Source organism: Podarcis muralis, chromosome 18 (genome assembly GCF_964188315.1).
Source record: "Podarcis muralis chromosome 18, rPodMur119.hap1.1, whole genome shotgun sequence".
In the NCBI taxonomy this organism is placed as follows: domain Eukaryota; kingdom Metazoa; phylum Chordata; class Lepidosauria; order Squamata; family Lacertidae; genus Podarcis; species Podarcis muralis.
The window spans coordinates 4,071,823-4,089,356 of NC_135672.1; the positions used below are offsets into that span (position 1 = coordinate 4,071,823).

A 17,534-nucleotide genomic window follows, 5' to 3' on the forward strand; every position below is an offset into this window, starting at 1 on the left:
AAAGCACCCCCAAGTGCAAGTAGATAAATAGGGACCGCTTACTAGCGGGAAGGTAAACAGCGTTTCCGTGTGCTGCGCTGGCTCGCCAGATGCAGCGATGTCACGCTGGCCACGTGACCCGGAAGTGTCTCCGGACAGCGCTGGCCCCCGGCCTCTTAAGTGAGATGGGCGCACAACCCTAGAGTCTGTCAAGACTGGCCCGTACGGGCAGGGGTACCTTTACCTTTACCTTTTATCTCACTCTTGGACTACTGCCATGTGCTGTCCGTGGGGCTACCCTCGAAAGTGACTCGGAAACCACAACTAATCTAGAGCGCGACTACCAGATTGGTGACTGGGAGCCATTGGCACCGATCCCGAAAGACCTACAGTGGCTCCCAGTACAATTCAAAGTGTTGGTTGTGACCTTTAAAGCCCTAAATGGCCTCAGCCCTGTATACCTGAAGGAGCATCTCCACCCACATCGTCCATCCTGTACACTGAGGTCCAGGTCCGAGGGCCTTCTGGCGGCTCCCTCCCTGCGAGAAGTGAGGTTACAGGGAACAAGTCAGAGGGCCTTCTCGGTGGTCAGATGTCAAGCAAATAAACAAGTATCTGATGTTTAGAAGACATTTGAAGGCAGCCCCATATAGGGAAGTTTTTAATGGCTGGTGTTTTATTGTGCTTTTAATATTTTGCTGCAAGCCGCCCAGAGTGGCTGGAGCAACCTAGTCAGATGGGTGGGGAACAAATAATACAATTGTGATTTTTATGAAAAATATCCCTGTATCCTTTGGGGGGTGGGATGCAAGTGCTTCAGCCCACCCCTGACTTGGTCACACCCCACACACCCCGGGTTCTCTTTCCAGCTCTGAGAGGGGAGAACGACGAGTACTTTGTCAACGGAAAGCTCTCCATTGACCCACCCCGGCGCTTTGACATCGCCGGGACCACCTTCCACTACAGACGCGCTCAAGACGAGCTGGAGTCCCTGGAATCCCTGGGGCCCACCAACGTCACCCTCATCGTCATGGTTCGTTGACTGAACAGGGGTTACTAAATGCGGTATCTAAGACTATCAGTCTTTGTAAAGCAGGTACCAGTGCTCTACTGAAGAGTGCTTTTTGTGGTGGGGCACGGAAAAGTTTGGGAACCGCTGCTTTAGGGTGATCCCTGATAAGCCAAGATTCTCCCTGCGACCAGTAAAGGACGCCATGCCCATAGCTGTCAACGTTTCCCTTTTTTAAAGGGAAATTCCCTTATTCTGAATAGGATTCCTTGCAAGAAAAGGGGAAAGTTGACAGCTATGGTCATGCCCACTAACAGACTCCATTTGCCCTTGCTTGACCTCAGCACACAGCTAAAGCTGATCGGCCATGTAATTGGGATGTCGTGTGATCCTTGTAGGAGCGGGGGTCATGTAATGTAGACCTCAAGCCTTAGGAGAGCATATATTATTTAGTTGTTATCTTTCCTTGCTCACGTGCGTGAGATCAGCAGACTACCGTACTCTGTAGCTTTAAACTTTGAAGCCAAAACCAGCTTGATTTAATCTTCTAGAAACAATAATCTGGGGTGCTTTAAGGCAGACTGGATTTCCCCTGGCAGTACCGCTTTTCTCCCCCTTAAAAATAACAGTCCCACGGACCTGGGATAGCTCATTTGGTACAGCATTCGACTCTTAATCTTGGGGGTTGTGGGTTCGAATCCTGTGTTGCGCAGAAGATTCCTGCGTTGCAGGGGGTTGGACTAGATGGCCCTCAAGATCCCTTCCAACTTTTCAATATAATGATATAATAATGATGATGACATTGCTTTGTGAAGAAGTAAAAGTAGTATTTACTTACATAAGCTTGGTCTTGAAGAAGGAGGTACAGTAGCAAAATGAAGGCAGACTTATAACCACTATCTAAGTTACAAAAGTACAAAATCTAGAGTTCAAAAATGGTGCCTGAACTAGGCATGCATGTGTGGCCAGCTTGGAGGCACGACGAAGTAAGAGAGAGATGCTGAGACAGGAAGGAAGGATTTAGTACTACAGTTTCCTGCCAAGACAGACAAAGGAAGTGATCTCAGGAAGAGTTCCTTCTAGCAACTTTTGTAGGAAACCTCTGTGAACCTTTGCCCCTTCGTGTGCCCATCTGGCAAAACATGAATTGTTGGATTGATTGCAATAACGTCCCACAAGTCACGCGACAGAACAGCTACTTTATTTTCCAGCAGAGAATTCTGCTTCCAAGGTCCTTTTGGGAAAGTGTGGGGTTCTCCACCAACCATGTCTCCCTATTCCCTCTCCCTCCCACCCCTAGGTGCTCGTCAGGGAAGAACTGCAGAGAATCCGCTACAAGTTCAATGCACCCATCGTCCGTGGTTCCGTCGCCCAGTACTTGTGGCAGTATGTCTCGTGGACAAAATGCTCGGCCCTCTGTGGCGGAGGTAAGACTCTTTATTGGAAGGGCCCAGCTCAGAGGTGCGGCAGCGGTATGCCTGCAGGAGGTCCCCGGTTCCAGTCCTGGATTAAACCCCGTGGAGGCCACTGGGTAGTCAAAATCTCGGGGGGGGGGGGGCCTGTGCAAATTATCTCCTAATATGTTGTTGATTTTACCAACCAACAATTTCAATAAACCAATTTTATTTCAATATCAAATCAATCTTATATTGATCTGTTGTTGTGGGGCCTCTAAAAGGAGTGGTGCCCATAGGCTGGTGCCTACTCTGCCTGTTTAGTAATCCAGCACTGCCCAGTTCGAACCCAGGTAGCGCCCCTGTCTGAACCCCTAGAGAGACCCTGCCATTTTTGTGTCAACAGCGGTGTAGAGACTCTGCTAAGTTCAGCAGACCTTTGGGAAGACTTGCTCCAAGGCAGAGCCCCATGTTCCAATTTAAGCCATACAGAACTGTGAGGACTAGAATCTTGCTTTATTTATAGGAGAAAGGCCATCGCTCAACTGCAGAACATCTGCTTTGCACGCAGTAGGTCCTGGGTTCGAATCCCCAGCAGCATCTCAGGTGCGGCTGGGAGCAAACCTCACCTGAACCCCTAGAGAACCGCTGCCAATCAGTGAGCTAGACAAACCAGCAGCCTGACTCAGTAGAAGGAAAAATCCTGTCCCTGTTTTGGGAACACAAGGACTCGAAAATTACTTAGCTCAGTGGTGGAGCAGCTGCTTTAGATGGGAAAGGTTCCAGGTTTCAATCTCCCAAGTCATTGTAGCCAGCTCTGAGCTAGATAAACCCTTGCTTCTGTCTACACATCTTTTTGAAAACACATTTTATGGGGATGAGGGCAGGCAGTTCCTACCACTGAAAAGCAGACTGTTTGGCTAGGGGGTGTTATGGAACCTGGGGGTGTGGGGGGCAGGAGTGCCAACTTGGCCCCACGATCGTGGGTGCCTGGGACCCTGGGTGCCATGCAGCATGCATGCCCTGGCATTGAAAATCCCTTCAAGGGGAGTTTTGTGGATGCTCAAGCACCCAGGGCCCCAGAGAGTTGGCACCTAGGGTGTGGGGAGTGAGTGAGAAGCTGCTGCTGTTTCTCGCTGCTCAGACCTCAGCATCCTCACTCAGCGCCATCCTTACAGGCAGCCAGGTCCAGCCCGTCGTCTGCCGCAACCAAGCCGACAGCTCCACGGTCTTCAACCACCTCTGCAGCCCCGACACTAAGCTGCCCGAGAGACAGAGATTGTGCAACACTGAGCCCTGCCCACCGGCGTAAGTTTGATGCTTTCAGGGGGCCTGCATCCTAGGGGGAGGGGCACCCCAAAAGAGGCCCAGTGCCCAGACTCTTTTATCCAACAGGCAAACAAAGCCCTAGCTACTGTTTATGCTCTGGTAACCTCGAGGTTAGATTACTGCAATGCATTATACGTAGGGCTGTACCTGAAGAAGGTTCAGAAACTTCAGCTAGTGCAGAATTCAGCATCCTGGTTGCTCATCGGGGCAAAATGCTTTGAGAATATTCTGGTCCAACTGCACTGGCTGCCAATTAGTTTCCAGGCCCAATCCAAAGAGCTGGTTTTGACCTCTAAAAGAGCCAGTGTGGTGTAGTGGTTAAGAGCGGTAGTCTCGTAATCTGGGGAACCGGGTTCGCGTCTCCGCTCCTCCACATGCAGCTGCTGGGTAACCTTGGGCCAGTCACACTTCTTTGAAGTCTCTCAGCCCCACTCACCTCACAGAGGGTTTGTTGTGGGGGAGGAAGGGAAAGGAGAATGTGTGCCGCTTGGAGACTCCTGAAGGGGAATGAAAGGCGGGATATCAAATCCAAACTCCTCAGGGTCGCAATACCTCTAGGACTGCCTCTCCCCATATAAACCATCCCAGACTCTGAGTTCATCATCTGAGGCTCTTCTTCACGTGCCTCCCCCACAAGAAGTCCAGAAGGTGGCAACACGAGAACAGGGCCTTTTCTGCAGTGGCTCCCTATTTGTGGAAACGCTCTCCCCAGGGATGCTCACCTGGCGCATTCATTAGACACCTTTAGGTGCCAGGCAAAAATGTTCCTCTTCTCCCAGACATGACTGATTGACATCCGATGGCCTTTTAAAATGTGTTGGGGGGGGGGGTTATTGGGTTTTGTTGTTTGCATTTTTTTATGTATTCTGTGTTTTTATATTGTAATCTTATGTTGTAACTTCCCTGAAGCCTGCAGGTACAGGGCAGTATACAAATTTAAATAATAACAACAACAATCCAATTGAGACAGGGAAAATACCAACTCTCCCCTCCTCCAAGAAAACATTTGAGGGTCACTTGTTTTTACACACCTGTGCATCCCTTTCCCTTTCTTTTTGAAATATTTATTTATCTTCTCCCCCCGAAATACATTGTGAAAACCTGTATTGCCCTATGTACACCACAACTTAGAGCAGAATGCATCTTAAGTGATCCGCAAGTCAGCATAAACCTTTGGTTTTTGGTTTCTTGGATGATTTTTGAATGGGTGAAAGCTCCACCATTTTCCCAGAAAGGTGTCCTGGGTACTTCATTCCTCTTGCCAATATTGTGAGTCAGTCCCCTCCCCCACCCCGTAAGGAAAACGCCATCCCTTTTTTGAACCGAATCCTTCCAGAATGCAGCCACTGATAGAAATCCAGTTAGTGGTTTATCCACCAAGCCCTGATTCTAATTTAAATACAGATTCAGTAACAGAAGCTCATAAGAACATCCAAAGAGCCTGCTGGATCAGCCCAGTGGCCCACATAGTCCAGGATCCTGTTCTCACAGTGGCTAAGCAAGTTGCCTGTGTGAAAGCAGGATCCAAAAACAAGAGCCCTCTCCTTTCCTGCAGTTTAGAGCGAATGGTGTCCAGAAACGTTACTGTCTCCAGCTGTGAAGGCAGAGCACAGCCATTGTGACTAATAGCTAGTAAAGGTAAAGGCACCCCTGACCATTAGGTCCAGTCGTCGCCGACTCTGGGGTTGCGGCGCTCATCTCGCTTTACTGGCCGAGGGAGCCGGCGTACAACTTCCGGGTCATGTGGCCAGCATGACTAAGCCGCTTCTGGAGAACCAGAGCAGCGCACGGAAACACCGTTTACCTTCCTGCTGGAGTGGTACCTATTTATCTACTTGCACTTTGATGTGCTTTCGAACTGCTAGGTGGGCAGGAGCAGGGACCGAGCAACGGGAGCGCACTCTGTCATGGGGATTCGAACTGCGACCTTCTGATCGGCAAGTCCTAGGCTCTGTGGTTTAACCCACAGCGCCACCCGCGTCCCAATTAATAGCTAGGGCTGGGCAATATCTGGTTTTCAACATCACAATATATTACCAGATAAATAAACATCACAATTTACCGCAAAGGATGGAGCTAGGTAGAGGCATTGACCGGCTGCACGGTTTCCCCCACATTGTGATTTTTGCATAACACGCATGAACATACACACACATCATGATTCACAATATATTGCCAGGTCAAAAACTATGAAACTGATATCATCATTCGGACTTCAAACTGGTTTGGGGTGATATATCAATATATTGACCAGCCCTAGCCATCAATAGCCCTCCCCTCCATGAATTGGTCTTTTAAAAATATCCTCTTTTAAAGCTGGCAGCCATCCCTGCGATGATGTTCTACAGTTTAACCATGCGCAGTTTGGAAAAGGACTTTCTTTTATCCACCCTGAATCTTCCAATGTTCAGCTTCACTGGGTGTCCACGAGTCCTAGTGTCAGGAGAAAAACTTTCTTCATGCCACGCGTAACTTTATAAACTCCCGTCATGTCACCTCTTCCTCGCCTTTTCTCTAAAATGTCCCAAACTTTGCAGCCTTTCTCCTTGGAAGCCCTGGAGACTTTGCGACATGTCCCTGAGTGAATTTACTTCTCTCATTTAAACCCCCAAATTTCCCTCCTCTGGGCGTTTGCACCGCCAGGGCCTGTAGCTGCCCCTTCTCCCCACACCCTTCCCAGCACACAGGGGAAGCAAGCTTATCCTTTCTGCCGCTCTCCTCCATCAGCTGGGTGATCGGGAACTGGTCTGAGTGCAGCCGCAGCTGCAACCAAGGCGTCCGCACTCGGAGCGTGACCTGCCGGCGCAAAATCTCCACCACGGAGGAAAAGATCCTGGACGACACCGCCTGCAACTCCCCACGCCCCCGCGTGCTGGAGCCCTGCGGCAACCAGACCTGCCCCCCAGAATGGGCCGCCCTCGACTGGTCTGAAGTAAGAGCCTCTGTTTCTTTTTAAATGTCTAATATGTACTGAGCATGGCACACAAGCACACGCACCAATGAAACAAGTAGCTACTGTTATAAACAGTAAAAAAATCTGCCCCTTTCCCCTTGTGGGGTATCCAAGAGCCCATATAGAGTCCTTACGTAGGTTCCCTACTGGTAGGAGAAAATAACAGAGACCAACCAGAGAATATTGAGCAGCAAAGCAGCTAGTAAGCCTGATCTTTATTGATCTGTTGCAACAGGGTGCCCCCTTCACACGCAGGAGGAGGAGGAGGAACCCAGAACAATGGTTTGCCAAGCCCTTATATAGAAATTTTAAATTCCCTGCCCTGGAGCTCCAGACCACCCCTCCATACATCATACATACATCACAGAAGGGGTGTAACCCAAGACCACCCCCTCAGATACATCATACCTACATCACAGAAAAGGCGGTCTACAGCAGAAATCTGAGTGCGTTGTTTATCTTGTCTGACAGGTTGCCTATTAATGCTCACTTGATTGGATACCCTGGGGAGCCTGGCCAGTCTTTTGTAATGACAAATACTTAGTTCCTGAGCCAGGTCACAGGCTCACCCCATTCAAACACAGACAGACATGCCCTTAAGACAGAATTTGTGAATGAAAAGACGATGGGGAGGCTTTTCCATTTTCCTTTGACCTTGCAGAGAAAACATTTGGTCAGTTTGGGAATAAAAAATTGTTTCAGGTCAGTCTTCCTGTGCTGATCAATGTACATGCTTGGTTGGTACATTTATGAACATTTATTATATATCTAAGACTTTAAAATTCTTATCACACTACCCCCTGTCACGACGAAACATTTGGGTCATGTGCCAGACGAGCCGCTCAGTTCAATTCAGCTCAGCTCAGCCATCCTTTCTCTCCCTCTCTCTGCCCCAGTCCATAACAGCATCCTCTCTCTACAGTGCACCCCAAACTGCGGGCCCGGCTTCCGCCACCGAATCGTCCTCTGCAAGAGCGGCGACCACACCTCCACCTTGCCCACCTCCCAGTGTCCCGAAGACGCCAAGCCCCCAACCAGTATAAGGTGCAGCCTTCGGCGTTGTCCACCCCCACACTGGGTCACCGGCGAGTGGGGAGAGGTATGGAACTGCTGCTCTCTTTCACTTACGAGAGCTGGCAAGGACTGCTCCACTAGGCCAGCCACTGCGGGGAACCTCAACCAGAGGCAAAGAGTCAATGGAGGTCAATAGAGCTGCTCCGCCATCTTGGTTGGGTCATACCAATGGTGAAGGGGATGGGGAGTCATACTGAGTGGGTCAAACCAATGGTGAAAGCACTGGGGAGACATATTGGTTGGGACAAACCAAGGGTGATGGCTTGGGGCGTCAACAGATAATCCAACAGGTAAACAGGAATGTTCTCAGGCAATTCCTAAATGTTATGTAGTACTTATTTATTTTATATTTATTTCATTTAGGGGAAAATAAGAGTACAATCAGAGTTTTGAAAGTCCAAAATTTTCTATCCTTCTGTCCCTCTATGTGCTTCTTGTGTTTCTATTTAAATCATGAGGACTACGATCTTACTTCGTACTGTTTAGCCCATCCTAACCCTCCTGCATCTTCCTTCTTCTTCCCCAAAGTGCTCTGGGCAGTGCAGTTTTGGCCAGCAACGCCGTTCGGTCCAGTGCATGACCCACACGGGGCAGCCCTCCGGGGAGTGCATAGAAGCCCTCAAGCCTGCGGCGGCACAGCAGTGCGAGAGCAAGTGTGACTCGGGACCCACAGAGAACCCTGAAGGTACCTGCGTGCTGCTCCAACATTTGTATCAAGCACACGGGGGTCGGGGTGGCAAAAAACTTTGTTCCCCATGAGACAAAGCTATTGTGACCTAGCTCAGGACCTCGGGGTGTCTTGGGGCCAGTTGTTGGGGCTTATACCTGTGGCATGGGCCAGAACCTGCAGACCACAGAAGGACAGCTGGGCAGGGGAGGGGTTGGCCTGGGTCTCACCTAAATAATATTTATTTATTTATTTATTTATTTATTTATTTATTTATTTCCCGCCCTCCCCAGCCGAGACCGGGCTCAGGGTGGCTAACAACCAATAATAAAAACAAGTTGATTAAAATACAATTTAAAAGATTAAGATACAACATTAAAACATTAGGATGCAGTCTCTTCATAGGAGGAGAAAGGAAGAAGAAAGAGGGGGAGGGAATCAAACTGATTCTAAGCCAAAGGCCAGGTGGAACAACTCTGTCTTACAGGCCCTGCGGAAAGAAATCAGATCCTGCAGGGCCCTGGTCTCATGAGGCAGAGCGGTCCACCAGGCCGGGGCCAGAGTTGAGAAGGCCCTGGCTCTGGTTGAGGCTAATCTAACTTCCTTAGGGCCCGGGACCTCTAGGATGTTGCTATATATGGACCTTAAGGTCCTCCATGGGGCATACCAGGAGAGGCGGTCCCGTAGGTACAAGGGTCCTAGGCCTAAACTGCCTTAGTCCCAGACGAATGCTTGGGAGCAGAGTCCTCTGACGATGGCAGCGACAAGGAGGAGATGGACCTGCTCCGTGGTCCACTTTATGCAGATGCCTTGTCACCTGTCTCTTGAACCCAAAAAAGACCGTCCTTAGCTGCCAGGCTCCTTAAAGGATCAAGAGAGCCCGGAGGAGACATCCCCACAGCTAGAACCCTTAGGGCCTGGAAGGGACTGGGGTCTCTAGGCAACAAATAGCTAGCCCAGCCATCCCAAGCCCCTGCCCTACCAGGCAGTGAGTTCCACACCTCAACTCTGTGCTGCTTGAAGTCCTTTCTTTCATCCGCCCTGAATCTTCCGGTATTCGGCTCCATCTGACGTCCACAAGTTGTAGTGTGACAAGAGAGGGAGCAAAACTTCACTTTCTCCACGCCGCACATGATTTCGTAAACTTCTTCATGTCCCCTCTTACTCTTGACCCACTAACAATCTCACGTTCTCTTTTTCTGTTTCCTTCCTCTCCAGAATGCAAAGATGTGAACAAGGTCGCCTACTGCCCTTTGGTGCTAAAGTTCAAGTTCTGTAGCCGGCCTTACTTCCGACAGATGTGCTGCAAAACCTGCCAGGGGCGTTAAACTGGCAGCGGCGGCTGGGGGGGGCGGAGCACGCTCTCGGTGCCTCAAGGAAATCGGGAAGGCTCGGGTCAAGGGGTGGCTGTGCCCTTCCCCCACCCCACCGCCCATCCCTTCCCCCACGACCGCCAACGAGCAGGCAAGAATCTCCGTGGGGGGGCGCAGCAGAGCACGGTGCGAGGGGCCGCTGTGCCTCGGGCAGAGGACCTGGGAGTGCATTACTTGAAACTCTGACATTATTATTTATTTTAGTATCACAGCTGGGTGCCGCCGTTGCCCTGCCCACCCGACGGTGTGGGAGTAGCCCACCCGAGTCACTAGTGCCCCATCAGCATCCCATCCCCCCCATTTTTCCAGTCCCAGAATTCTCCCCTACTCAGTGGGTTGGCTGTTGCGAGCCCCACAGAGGAGGCATAGCACAGGAGTCTGGGTCTGGGAGTCGGGCAGGGATCCTGAGCTGCAGGCGAATGGCCGTGAAAAGAATACAGCAAGGCCTCGGGGAAGGCTCGCTTAAGAGAAACAAGCAGGTGACAGGATCTTACCTGTTCATCTCCAGGTCTGGGGTTGTCCAAAGCTGCAAAGGAGGAAGATCCAGGAATTTGGACACAGACCTCTTGTTTTCAGAGCCCGGGGGTTTGCGGCCAAATCAGAGCCTGCGAGTGAGGGAAGATCCTAGGATATTTTTTAGAACTGTTTATGTCCCACTGAATTTACATGCTTCCATGGTCTTCCCTTTGAATTTGTGGACGTGAACAATAAATTGGTGCTTTGAGGGACTCTTTCACCTCACTTGGTTTCCCACAAACCTGGTGGAGGTCCCTTCCTGTCCTGGGAGACTCGAACCTACAGTAAAGCTGCATACGTTTCAATTCCAGAACGATCTTTTTAAGGAGGTGTAGGGCAGCATGCCAAATTCCAGAGCGATCAAAATTAGAAATTCAGAATCAGACAGTGGGGTGGGGGAGTTGCAGTGGCACAAAATTCTGTGCACAATTTCAAAAATAATAATAATAATAGTAACAGCTTACACAGAAATCTCCCAATGTTTGCATGGGCGGATTTGGCATAGCTGTCAACTTTTCCCTTTTCTTGCGAGGAATCCTATTCAGAATAAGAGAATTTCCCTTTAAAAAAGGGGAAAGTTGACAGCTATGGATTTGGGTGGCGACTGGTTGCTAGGGTGCCCTCTGCACAAGCTTTCAAAAGATACCCTCTCCTGACCAATTCCCTGTCCCGCTGTCCCCGTGCTGGTCTCAAGTCATTCGAGGTGCGCACATCGAAGAGACAGAGGTCAACATGGCAGAGTCTTTTGTTGACTTTGTTCAACACGGGACTGGCGGAAGGGACTCGGGGAGTGCTAATGTTCCACAGGTTGCCCTGGGCACTGGCAACCCTTGCTATGCCACTGGGAGACTGGTTGGTTCACCTTTGCCCCTTTTGTGGATCTCGCATGGCAAGCCCTCTCCCTCTCCCATCTGGTTAGAGATCGGCCTCACCCCACAAAGTACCCCACAACCCGCTGGTAAGTCTAAGGGACCTGCAGGATTTGGGCAATGTATTACTCATAAACTGTTTCCCATTCCCTCAAGATTTCACTGAATCCAGTTCAAATTTCAGCTTCGGCGATACCCAGCAACAGTTTTGGATATTTGCCGCCAGCAAAATCTTGGGTCACTTGCTCTCCTTTGGGTCCTGGAGACAAGCAGACGAAGATCCATCATTTCGCCAAAGGAACCTTCCTAGCTGATCGTCGGGTGCTAGTTTTCTTAATCTGCTCAGAGCGCCCTCTGGTGGGCAGGGTCAGATTTCACCATTTCATATATAAATATATACAGATATATTGTATTAATAATATTGTTATTATAGAAGTTGTTTAAAATCCTGTTTCCACGATGAGAGTGAGAGAGAGAGAGAAAGAGAGAGAGAGAAATTACAGCATGATTTTTACAATAAAAAAAACTACCTACCACCCCTGGTTCTGAGTTATTATGAATTGGCATCTATGTCTGGTGTTGAGGAGATGTAAAAACATACGGTTTTATCCTATTTTAGTTCCACCTGAAACAGACCCATTGGCATTAATAGGCATGGTGAAGTTGAGCTTTCTTCTGTGCTGAGTTGGGTACAACCCTTGTTTTTAAACCTAGTAATTGGTACCTCATGTCAGGTGGCAACCCTGTCATTCTCTCACTCTGGCCCATAGCTGTCAACTTACAGGTTTGAAAATAAGGGACCAGCCGCCTCGGAAATAAGGGATCAGCAGCCAAAATAAGGGGTTTTCCTAGCACAGGTGTGTTCAACTTCTGAGCCCCTCCGAGCCAAAGGCAGAAAGCCCAGCCAGCAGCCAAACGAAGCCTCAAGCGGTGGTTCCCACAGCGCAGCAACCCGGCAAAGGGGATGCAGCAAGGAAAACCACCGTCACCTCTCCGCTGGGAAGCGCTGAGCAAAGGCGAGTCCCCAGGCAACGCGGCCGATTTGATTGGCACAAGGCATGCAAGCTCCACCCCCCAGTCGTTCTTAGACTCCTTATTGGGTGAGCAACGCAGCCAAGCAACACAGTTGGAGCCTCCCTCCTCCCTGGCCAGCAGGGAGGGAGGGAGAGGGGCTGCTTCCTTTGAAACCCGGGAAATTTAAGGGACATCATCAATAAGGGACAGCAGCGGGACACGGCGCTGGGATAAGGGAGTTTCCCACCAAATAAGGGACAGTTGACAGCCATGCCCTGGCCATCAACTTTTTAAGAGGGCACACAAACCAAAATATTGCAAACTTATTGTTATAAACTTCATTGCAAACTTATGTTATCATTTACTGGGGTGAAATACCCCAACTTTCCATCACATCGCTGTTAGTGTTTAGGTTGTTTGTTTTCTGCGCTGGTAACTGTTCCCAAACAGAGTCATTCTGACCCTTATTTTCATGTAATTATTTGTACATCGTCTCAATTCACTCTTGTTCAAACCATGCCATTGCACTGTCACATTAGCAATTTTTAATTTTTATTCCAAAAAAGGAAATGAGCCACATTCTGAACCGGTAATTTGGTGTGGGGGCACTAATTAACTTTCAGAACCCGGTTTGACAAGAGTCATTCTAACCTAGAGGTTCAGGTTTGCATTGGGCCTTATTTTTATGATTTTGATTCATTGCGGTTGGAGCCACCATCTCACTCCATCACACGGGAAAGAGCTTTTTCACAGAATCATGGAGTCATACAACTGTGGAGTTGGGAGGGACCCCGAGGGTCATCTAGTCCAACCCCCTGCAATGCAGGAATCTCAGCTCAAGCATCCATGAAAAATGCCCACCCAACCTCTGTTTCACAACCTCCAAGGAAGAGAATCCACCATCTCCTGAGGGAGACCCTTCCACTGTCAAATGTCTCTTGCTGTCAAAAAGCTCCTCCTGGTGTTTGGTCGGAATCTCCTTTCTTGTAACTTGAAGCCATGGGTTCGAGTCCTACCCTCCAGAGTAGGAGAAAACAAGCTTGTTCCCTCTTCCATGTGACAGCCCTTGAGATATTTGAAGAGCATCATCATCATTTTTAATTTGTATACAGTACTTTCTATCTTACAATACTCAAGGCGGTTTACAAGCTGAAGAAACAAAAAATGTACATGTTACAACAATCTAATGCAATACAAAAATGTGATAATAAAACAATTTTAAAGTAGGCAACCTACATCAAAAAAGTAACATTCAGCAGTCATTAGTAAAGGTAAAGGGACCCCTGACCATTAGGTCCAGTCGTGGCCGACTCTGGGGTTGCGGTGCTCATCTCGCTTTATTGGCCAAGGGAGCCGGCATACAGCTTCGGGGTCATGTGGCCAGCAGGACTAAGCTGCTTCTGGCGAACCAGAGCAGCGCACGGAAACGCCATTTACCTTCCCACCAGAGTGGTACCTATTTATCTACTTGCACTTTGACGTGCTTTCACACTGCTAGGTTGGCAGGAGCAGGGACCGAGCAATGGGAGCTCACCCCATCACAGGGATTCGAACCGCCGACCTTCTGATCGGCAAGTCCTAGACTCTGTGGTTTAACCCACAGTGCCACCCGCGTCCCTTCTCTGTGTGTATTTTTCTTTAAAAATTAGATCCCCCTCCAGAACAGGAAACTTGGAGGAGGAGGATCAATTAACTATTAACTGTGCTTCTGCCGAGATTCCTGCATTGCAGGGGGTTGGACTAGATGGCCCTTGGGTCCCAATTATACGATTCTATTCTGGCACTGGGTTCGAGAGTGTCATCCTGAAATAAAAGTGCAGTTTTGCGCTGACTCCTCTTCTCAGAGGCCTATTACCTGCACAACTCTGCACAACTCTGAAGGAGGAAGTAAGGGGGAGATTAAAGCGGGGAGGGGGGGTGAGGGCCGGATAGAGGAACTTGCTGCGACTCTGGTGAGCTTCCACTTCTCTCTTGCTGCCTGCACAGCTCTGAAGATCACCGCTGAGAGATCTCCCCCCGCTTGCTCCTTGCCCTGCGCCAGGAATGCATCTATGACCCACAGAGAACCTCAGTGACCCATCTTGGGGGTCTCAGAACCAACCTGGGGTGTGGGCAGAGCCGAGATCATGGTAAGTCTGTGCTTCAGGGTGGCAAGGTTGGCTGTGGCATCCTGTTTCGGGACCCGGTTTGCCACCCAGCTTGCACTGCTCAAAATGGACCGAGTTCCAGAGGTGTCTGGCATCAGAGAGGGGGGTTCGGCAGGGGTAAGTCCCCCCCACACCCCAAATTCCCTGACAAATTGCTTGCCACTTGTTGCTTAAACTGCTGGGGTTGCTTGAAGGAAAGTTGCCGCTTGGCATCCACTTGGCATGAGAATTTGGGGAGGGAAATAAAAGTTCTAGTCCTCAGTATGCTTACTCAAAAACTCAATCGATGGGGACTTATTTCAGATAAAATAAGGCGGCACCATTATATATGTGTGTGTGTGTGTTTATGTGTATTCAGAGGTGATGGATTAAGTTGTACTTACTCAGGCCAAAAGGAATTCTGCCATTTCTGTGTCTGGTGCGTTGCTTCTGTTTTTTGGTGCAAGGATGTGCAATTCAGACACATGTGTATTTCGGTCTTTCTGATTCATTCCAGGGTGGGTGGCGTTCTTCAGCTGGTTTGCTAAAAATAAAAAAGGCAAAATTAAGCTTCCCTGTCCGGAGGAGACGCCTAACCCAGCAGGCCTTGCTTGCAGCCTTCTTCCCAAAAGCAACTTGCAGAAGTGCTGGGCTGTGACCTCAATTGTATGTGTTTCGGCACAAGAAGGTGCCTGGGCAGTTCAAGTGGCTAGTCCTTATGAGGTCCATGATGTGGTTTCTGCTCTTTTTCACTCCCCCGCCACTCTGACTGGCATCCATCAGTTGCACCCCGCTGGGTTTTTACTCAGAGTAGACGCGTTCAGAGTCACAGGCCTAAGTTAGTCATGTCCACTCACTTCAGAGGGTCTACTCTGTGGCTAACGGCGAATACAAAACCAACCCTTGGAACGATCTGAGGCAGAAGCCCTGTTTCATGCTACTGAAGGGGCAGATTCTGTTTGATGCTGTTTTCACTGTGTGTTGTTATGGTACAGCTGCATATTCCTGCATTGCACGGGGTTGGACTAGATGATCCTTGAGGGTCCCTTCCAACTCCCACCGAGACCTGACGTTCTGTTGTGCTAATTAAAGATAGAGTAAATCCCACATTCAGCTCTCAGCTGGCACTTATTTGGGTCCAGGTTCAGATGTATTTCTTTTTATTATTATTATGGGCTTTAAAAAAAATTATACAGACAGCAAAACAAAGAAGCCTAAATTAACATTGCCTTCTACCGGTAAGAAATAATAATAACTATTACAATAATGAAAATACTAAAAGTACATTTACTTCCCCTTTTGCTTATAAAATGAAAAGATCGACAGAGGACACTGTGGCGATTGCCCTCCATGCCGTCCTTGCACATTTGGAGCAGCGGGGGGGGGGGGGGGGGGTTATGCCAGACTGCTTTTTTTAGATTTCAGCTCGGCATTTAATACCATTCTACCACAACGTCTGATGTCTAAACTGGAAGATCTGGGGCTTCCGTTATCACTTTGTGGGTGGATATTGGACTTTTTGTCAGACCGCCCCCAGAGGGTTCGGTTGGGCCCTTATACCTCTAGTATGCTTAAGACTAACACAGGAACACCACAGGGATGCGTACTCAGTCCGCTCCTTTATATTCTCTACATGTACGATTGTGTCGCTGCTCACCCTAGTAATAGGGTTGTCAAATCTTCAGATGACACAACCGTGATTTGGCTCATCCCTGAAAGGGAGGGTGAAACGGACTATAGAGATGAGGTGGAGCGGCTGACAGAGTGGTGCAGAGCTAACAACTTGCTCATAAATACAAGGAAGACAAAGGAGCTTGTGGTGGACTTCAGGAGACAGAAGAGCAATGTCCAGCCACTTTTGATTGATGGGGTCTGTGTGGAGAGGGTAACAACGTTCAGATTTTTGGGCATTGAATTACAAGAGGATCTGTCCTGGAGTGTCAACACAAGGGGGCTTGTGAAGAAGGCGCAGCAGAGACTGTACTTTTTGAGAATCCTAAGGAAAAACCATCTTCCGCAGAAACTGCTGCTTGCCTTCTATCACTGTGCCATTGAGAGTGTGCTCACTTATGGCTTATGTGTGTGGTACGGTACCCAGGACAGGATGGGGTTGTGCAGAGTTGTCAAGGCAGCAGAGAGCATTGTGGGCTGCCCACTCTCCACCTTAGAGCAGATTTATGCCACAAGGTGCCATAGGAAGGCACAGGACATAGTAAAAGATCCATCGCATCCTGGTCACTGTCTCTTCGAGCTCCTGCCGTCGGGACGGAGATACAGGACGATGAAGACAAGAACGAGCCGTCTTAAGAACAGCTTCTTCTCCAGAGCGATCTCGGCCCTGAATGGGAAGCCTGGACTTTGAAAGTCATCTAATCTTCCTTGCTGTACTATACTGTATTGTTTTAATTAGGGTTTTTATGGAGCAGTCAAGTAATTTCGTTGTCTCCGAGAGGGGGTAATGACAATAAAGATATTATTATTATTATTATTATTATTATTATTATTATTATTATTATTATTATTTTAAACTTCTATTCTGATTGCAATATATTACTATTCTACAAGAAACTATTATATCCATATATGTCCCCCCAAATTCAACCTAATCCTCCCCTCCTCTCCACTGCTTCCCTTCACCTGTGTGAGATCTTCCCATCATAATTTTTTCCCCTAGTTGCTTTGATAAAATAGAGTTACATGAAAACTGTTAAATTATAATTACTTCTTTTGTCCTTACGCGCTTAACAGTTGGGTCCAGGTTCAGATGTATATCTGGGGCATAGCCACACTGAACACACAGTTTAAAATTAGTAGGGAGAAAGTGGCTTGAAATAACGTTTTGTTCTCCCTCTCCCGTGATCCTCGGACCCTGGGGCATCAGGAGATTCAGAACAATCGATTCAGAATGAACAAACTTAGCAGTAGATTCAGGCCAGAATCTCAGACCAGTCGTGCAAGTTCTGCATTGTGTACCGCACCCACTGCGAAAGCGGGCAGTGAGTGGATAATCTGGAGATTTGAATGAAGTCCTCCAGGCCTTGTGACTCTCCCCACAAGCCGGGATCGTCACCAGCCCTGCCTCATGACCCCAAAGTGCCCACGAGGGACCCACATGCCGGTCCACAGGCTGGGGGGGTGGAAATCCCGTTCCCCTAATGGACAGGATTCCCTGCCAGGAGATGTGGTAATGTCCACTAGACTGCAGACATCATCATCATCATCATCATCATC

General features: G+C 48.9%; 2 protein-coding genes across 3 annotated transcripts in view; both read left to right on the plus strand.

Annotated features, from left to right (window-relative positions):
• Nucleotides 1–11,699, plus strand: part of ADAMTS10 (ADAM metallopeptidase with thrombospondin type 1 motif 10) — a 40,823-nt gene extending 29,124 nt beyond the window's left edge. For both annotated transcript variants that reach the window (XM_028713623.2, XM_028713622.2), the window contains 7 exons: nt 849–1,012; nt 2,289–2,415; nt 3,561–3,690; nt 6,439–6,643; nt 7,587–7,763; nt 8,267–8,423; nt 9,624–11,699. In XM_028713623.2, coding sequence (XP_028569456.2) covers nt 849–1,012; nt 2,289–2,415; nt 3,561–3,690; nt 6,439–6,643; nt 7,587–7,763; nt 8,267–8,423; nt 9,624–9,733 — 1,070 coding nt within the window. In that variant the 3' untranslated portion in view covers nt 9,734–11,699. The remainder of the gene's footprint in view (nt 1–848; nt 1,013–2,288; nt 2,416–3,560; nt 3,691–6,438; nt 6,644–7,586; nt 7,764–8,266; nt 8,424–9,623) is intronic.
• A 2,433-nt stretch (nt 11,700–14,132) lies between these two features.
• MYO1F (myosin IF) overlaps nt 14,133–17,534 on the plus strand; it is a 58,505-nt gene continuing 55,103 nt past the window's right edge. Inside the window, exon 1 of the mRNA XM_028713905.2 lies at nt 14,133–14,306. Within this exon, the coding sequence (XP_028569738.2) occupies nt 14,304–14,306 (3 nt within the window). The 5' untranslated portion in view covers nt 14,133–14,303. The remainder of the gene's footprint in view (nt 14,307–17,534) is intronic.